Here is a 6,976-nt window from a genome sequence, read left to right as displayed (position 1 = left end):
AACGTGTCCATAAACAAACAAAGACAAGCTGCCTAGTAAAGTCAGAGTAACAGCTGCGTTGTAAAGATATCCAGAAGGCCACCTGAACAAATGTGATAGAATGTAAGGCTAATTCAGGTTGTGAGGATAAAATTACATGTATACATTTTTCCTGCGCAATCGCGACGTTGATGGTTCTTTACCTAACTTCCGAGGAGCCCGTCGAAAAGGGCTTTTAGATTAGAGAGAAACTGAAGAACCTTGAAATGCTCAAGCTTTATGTCTGAGAGAATGACATCAGACACGATTTGATGTCCCATCTGCACTATATTCATTCTTTTTGTGTCTACTTCAGCAGGCTGCTTTACTCCACACCGCCACTGGCCCACTGAGTTACCAGATTTCATATCGCATGTCACGACCAGGGCGATCAAAAGGCATGGCTATATTACACAGAACCGGGCGCAGAGTCCTGCCTCTCGACCCGCTATTAAACCCACCTGTAGCTTTCTCTTCAGGGGGCTACTGTGGTGGAGTTTTGTGACCAGTCGAGTGTCATTAACGGTGCTCTGCAACTTGATACCTGTAGCCGAGAGAGGGAGATGGAGACGCACACAGGGAATAATAACCCGCGGATTCTTTGCTTTTCATTTTTTCCTCGGTGCAAATTAATTTGATTAATTGTGCATATAATTGCGCGTGCATTGCGAGTAATTTTAAGTGCACTCCCTCGACCCAGCAGCAGATCACTAAAGGGAATAGAGGGTTGTGCGGAGTCTCCAAGTGATGAGACACACTGATAGGGACACGGATGCTGACGGAGCTCCCCATCACTGCATCCCGCATCCTGGAGTTTGAGACACTGAAACCCACCGACTCGTTAGCAAAACACACGGATAGAAAGTTTGAAACAATGCCTAATTAATAGCGATGGTGCATTTATGCAAGGTTAATCCGCAAGTTTAGTCTGGAGGAATTCGGCGGGTGGTTTTTGCACGGATGTCTCTCTGAGACGCATCGAAAGGCGCATTATAGCATCCGAGGAGACCCGCTGGAAGACACTGGAAGTCGGTGCGGTACCGGTGATAATGCCGTCTAAAAAGGCGACACTCGAGCATGTGGCACTTTTAATCGGCTTCGTCGTAATCACTAAACTTGTCGTCGCTCAGAACGACACTGAGCCCATCGTCCTGGAGGGCAAATGCCTGGTGGTGTGTGACTCTAATCCGGCCACGGACTGGAAAGGCGCGTCTTCGCCGCTCGGCATCTCGGTGCGCGCCGCCAACTCCAAGGTGGCGTTCTCCGCCCTGAGGAGCAACAACCACGAACCGTCCGAGATGAGCAATAAAACACGGATCATATACTTCGACCAAGTAAGGCTTTTTAGGTTTTTCATTGAAAAGTTGGACAAATATTTATTGTCTGTATACAAGCATGTTATATTCTTACTAACCAAATACATAATAATTAATTGTTTAGATTATGTTTTAGACGTGCATTCCAAAAAACACGCCAACTCATTTAATTGTTAGCTAATAGGTTGAAGGAAGTTCAGGTATTAAGCAATTATGTACTACTGGTCAGACTGGCATAGGAATCCACGTAGAAATCCAGCAATAAAATAATCCAGTAATAACAATCTCACGTTTTGCATGGTAGATGATTAGTTATCTTTTCTGAATTGTGTATCCACTTAATAACAACCAGATACAAACACCAGAAATCACTGCAGAATGTCGGGTTTATCTTTCCAGATGCACGTGAAATTACAATTATCTTTTCCGTGAAGTGGTATCAGTCTGCAAAATATGTTTGTTAACATTTGCGTGTTCTCTTGTAAACGTAGGTTTGGATATTTAGGCTATTCTTTCTATTTTGTAAGTCGTAAAAACAGTCTTGGTTAGATTGGTTGCATTTTGAATTTCTCAAACACCGGTTTAACAGTTATAGGCCATCAGATTGGAGGTGTCTGGGTCAAAATGGGAGAACCCGCTTTAATCGCCTCCAGAACAGACTAGGTTATAGAAGGCTATGGAGACCTTATGAAGTCTGTAAACTTACACTTACACTGATAAAGTACGACTGAGTTGCTACAGTAACTATATTCAATTCTGGGCTCCAATGCCTTCTTTATCACTTTCTTTTTATGTAATGCTTTTCTATTTATGTCGTTCTTAATCATAACTCTACGCCACACGGTAAACTTGTATATATATGCTGATTTACCACAACACGGCTTTCTTATTATCACATTATTCGCATATGTCTCGTTAAACCCTCGTGCTTCGGTCATTCACTAGAGAATTTGTTCTTACGTTTCAGAAACCAGAGGCACATTCTCACTTCACGTCTGACAGAAATTCAAAGACAGCGTTTACAATGTCTTACTTAATATAGGGATGACTGCATACATATCATATGATCATAATCACTGATAGCTTTTGTATAACAGCTACACTGCACAAGCTACGCCTGTGGTAATTAGTGTTCTTAGCCAAATTCAAGGCTCAATTATTCAAGAAACATTAAAGCAGATGATCAATCTAAGATAAGCAACTAGAGGCTAAGTGGCTTTGAATGTCTTAGGATTCATTGGACATTAAAGATTAAAGACATTAAAGACTTGATAAAGATATCAAGTTATTTAAGTATTGTTTTCCATTTAAATATATACTTTTTTCCCTCTTAGTTACATATCACTTGGGTAGGGTAATTACTTAATGTAAATAGACAGAATAAAGCTTTTGTGGCCTAAAAGTCTTACATGCGTCTTAGTAGTGCTGGTGGACCATATATGAATAGCCAACGATGCAATATGTTGCCATATATCAGACCACGATTTATTTGCCCATTCTCTCGTGTTCCCTCACTGGTCTCTTCTTGCAAAGACAGTGCTAATAGATGTACATTTTGATGCATGACACAAGCTAAAACTCAGCTTCTTTTCTGCTGAGATGCACTGCGTATACTCCCCTTGAGGACCTATTATTCCCTACTCATTACTGTGGCTGTAGGGGCAAAGGGGGAAAAATAACCTAGAAAAGACGCCGGCCTGACCTGCCGCTCTCCGCCCTTGGTTTCTGTAAAATCCCCCACGCACAGACCACAAATCATCCCACCAACCAGGCGTCCACGCAGCTGCCTGACTCGCTCTCTAACTCCGTCTGTACCATGGATTGAGGCCTCCTGAGGACTTTATGTAACTCTTTTCTGAGTTATGCTGGCACCAGGTCAGGCTATGCTAACCTGCTATGTATTGTGCAAGGGCTCAGAGGATGCCAGTCCCTCTCCCAGTGGGACAAACACCAGTGGCATTGGCGCTCCATCTGTTCCTACACTTGCCAGACCAGGCTGGCGAGGTTTTTAAAGAACTGTGGTGTGTCCACTTATGAGCTACCTGGTACTTCTAGATATGCCTACAACAGACAAGTGAGCCTTATCTGGATCCCAGAGAGAGCAGAGCTTTGTGGGTTTGGGGTCAGATCTGAGGTTAAAAACATGCCATCTGCAGGGTTGTGTGCTTGCTTTAGAGTTTCTGTTCATATTCCTTCCTTCATACAACATAGCAGGAATTTGCACTGCCTATATATATGTGAAACATAATGTGCAATAATCCATTTGGTAGTTAAACAGCATATTTATTATGCAAATATATGAGTAGTTTCTTAAAGGTAATCTAATTATGCTAAAATATAATATATCAATACATTCAAAGTCTCTAATTTGCTAGTACCCTAGCACAGGCATGGACTATGCTGTTGTGTTTATTTTCAGTTAGTATTTTGGTATGTTTTTTAATAGCACCAGATACATGTATTCAGAACTGATCACAGGTCATTATGTATAGAGCTGAAAAGCAGCACCAAGGAAAATGGTTCCTCCTGTTGGCAAACTAATGCTGGACACTGGAGAGGAATGTATATAAATATAGTCAGAAATCATACATTGTACATATAGTTACATTTGTACATATATTTAGTGTAATAATAGCCATATATATAATTTACATGTGTAATATATAATTAATGTAAAATGTTCATACTTAAAAAGCATACATAAGCAGGTTTGAATACTGCATAAAGCATAAATAGAAGGTCTACCTATTTTAGCTCCCCATCAGACAGCCCTATACCATCAGATTGAGCATCTCTGCAAGCCAAAGACAGCACAATAAAGCCCGAGTCCCCCAGCGGCCCAAGAGACAATAGAGTACCACAACAACTCTCACACAGCCCTGTCCCAAGAGCACAGAGAGGCGGAAGAACAAAGACACATCCAATATATGAGAAGTCTTTAGGAACATTATAAAACAAGACCATTTTATATTTCCAGCTTCTTTAATTTTTTAAGTGAAAACATAAATGTCTTTACCCATGAGCGTTTGCCAGTCCCATTTCATACATAACCGATATATAATTACATACATGATGTCAAATAACCTGTGCCAACCCATTACAGTCTCACATACACCCCTGTCCACTCAATTCATCCCGTCCTCTTAAAGAGAACCTCAATCTCTCATGGGGTGCATTAGCATTAACTGTCGGCATGTCAAGCTGGACCGATCCCACGTGATGGTGAATGGACCATGGCTCACAGCCTACTGTCCTATAGTTGTGAGTCTGAGATGTTTCAGAAGAGCGTTCTGCTGTGCAGTTGAGAGTCCAAACAGCATTGAGGTGACTCATAATCAAAACGAGTATAAAAAACCCTGGTCCTTTTCTTTGCTGTCAGGAACGCACAAGAGCATGTTGGAATTAAACTATTTTCATCTCATGCCAACATTTTCAAGGGTTATAGTTTCATTCTAGGGTGAACACAAAGGAGTGAATACTTGAATGATACATAATTGTACAGTGTGGTTAAGATATTTATCCACAGTGGCATTAGTGTTTTAGTTAATTTTGTGCTTTGATACCTGTAAAATATTTTTGCACCCTACAGGTTCTTGTCAACATAGGAAACTATTTCACACTGGAATCTGTATTTCTGTCACCTCGGAAAGGGATCTACAGTTTTAACTTTCACGTTATTAAAGTATATCAGAGCCAAACCATACAGGTAAGAGACACATGATACTTCACAGATAAAACAGCCACTCATTTTTTACAACTGCAATTTCAGAGCCATTATAAAAGCATAGCAAATCATTCTGGGGGGGAAAAGGAGAAAAATGGTAGTAGCTTCTGGCACCAGTTGATTTAATCCCAAAGTGGAGATGTCATATAAGACGAGCAGTGTAACCAGCGAAGCTGCCAACTCTCCCCTGTGTTTGATACAGTACAGGCAGCTCTTGTTTGGCCCTGATGTTTGCCGCATGTTTCTTCATACGGATTTGTCCTGTTGTGCCTCTCAGGTGAACCTGATGCTGAACGGGAGGCCGGTAATCTCGGCCTTCGCCGGAGACAAGGACGTGACACGGGAGGCGGCCACCAACAGTGTCCTCCTCTACCTGGACAAGGAGGACAAGGTATACCTGAAGCTGGAGAAGGGAAACCTGGTGGGTGGGTGGCAGTACTCCACCTTCTCCGGCTTTCTCGTGTTCCCTCTGTGAGAAGGGGGCGTAGCCACCATGGCCTCCACCTTCACAACCGGGTCAACATTGTGTCATTGTGTAACTGATCAGCATTAACCCAGAAGCACCTTAACGGAGGTGTTCTTCCAGACACTCATTAACTGTCACCTTACGGAGGGAGAAGACAACCATGGAAGAAATACTGCTGTGGCAACATGGTGTCCAGAAAGTGTGTTTCCACTTTATCCTGAAGCAAAACCACATCTAGGAATCTGCTGCAAGTCATTGTTGCCTTCATATATTTCCCAAATTCAGCAGAGACAGTTGGTGTCTTTTCTGTCAACGCTGTGGATGAGTGTTTATTTCTCGATGTAACCACACTTGATATGATTGGTTGCTCTTTGATTCTTGTGGGGTCATATGTGCGGTTAATGCATCATATGTTTTATGTGCCAACCAAGCACTATTTTCTTCGGGGAATTACAGGAAGACAGTGTCTCAGTGTATATATATATATTTACACACACACACACCCACACACACACACACACACACACACACACACACACACACACACACACACACACACCACGCACACGCACAAACACAAACACACACATATATATATATATATATATATATATATATATATATATATATATATATATATATATATATATATATATATATATATATATATATATATATATATATATAGGTTTACAGTTTTTTTTTTTTTTGCTCAGTGTTCAATTCACAGTGGTCTATGATGTCTGTGTGTTCTGTGAATGATTACCAAGCCCAGGTTTTTGGGTTTTTTACATGTCACTGCCTATAGAAACTTGTATTTACATATTAATTTACAGTATCTCTGCTATACTTCACTGTTCTACAAACTACATAACGACAATAAATAGCAATACTTAACAATAACAATAAACGGAGTAAACTGAAAAAGGGACCTAACTGCTTGAACCAGTAAACACTTGTTTGCTACCCTTTGTTTATCAGTTCTATATTAATATGATTGAAGATTTGATAACTCGTTTGTTTAATAATACCACCCTTTCTAGTCTAAATCTAACCTCTAATTCTGAACAGCACTATTACACTGACCTGGAATCAGTGCTCCTGTTTCTGGAATCTGTTTTGAAATTCAGATTCTGGTTGTTAATTTATTCCTAACCATGTTAGGATTTACTGCTTAACAGAGAAATTGGGAATTTAACAATGCTGCAGTTGGCAACAGTGCTTTGAGCACCTGTGCATCAAGACAGGGTGATCTACAGCAAATGTGACCATTACCATAACACAAAGACATCATACCTGTTTGGAGATGCTTTAAAGTATGACTTCAAGAAGACTGAGGTACCTGGACGTGGGATAACTTGAGTGACAGCAGCAGGAGTACTGCTGAAATATCAAGATTCTAGAACGTGTTATTCTAGAATGTGTTCTAGAAAGTGTTCTAGAACATTTGTT

General features: G+C 40.8%; 1 protein-coding gene across 1 annotated transcript; it reads left to right on the top strand.

The window, feature by feature from the left end:
• Positions 1-482: 482 nt before the first annotated feature.
• cbln4 (cerebellin 4 precursor) lies at positions 483-6,097 on the top strand. The gene is made up of 3 exons (XM_076984056.1): positions 483-1,352; positions 4,924-5,040; positions 5,336-6,097. Exons 1-3 carry the CDS (start codon positions 1,068-1,070, stop codon positions 5,531-5,533), a joined length of 600 nt encoding a protein of 199 aa, XP_076840171.1. The 5' UTR covers positions 483-1,067; the 3' UTR covers positions 5,534-6,097.
• The last annotated feature ends 879 nt before the right edge of the window (positions 6,098-6,976 follow it).

This window comes from Brachyhypopomus gauderio, chromosome 21 (genome assembly GCF_052324685.1).
Source record: "Brachyhypopomus gauderio isolate BG-103 chromosome 21, BGAUD_0.2, whole genome shotgun sequence".
Classification (NCBI taxonomy): domain Eukaryota; kingdom Metazoa; phylum Chordata; class Actinopteri; order Gymnotiformes; family Hypopomidae; genus Brachyhypopomus; species Brachyhypopomus gauderio.
Note: the sequence above shows the minus strand (reverse complement) of the source record. Positions and strands in the feature narration are given on the sequence as shown.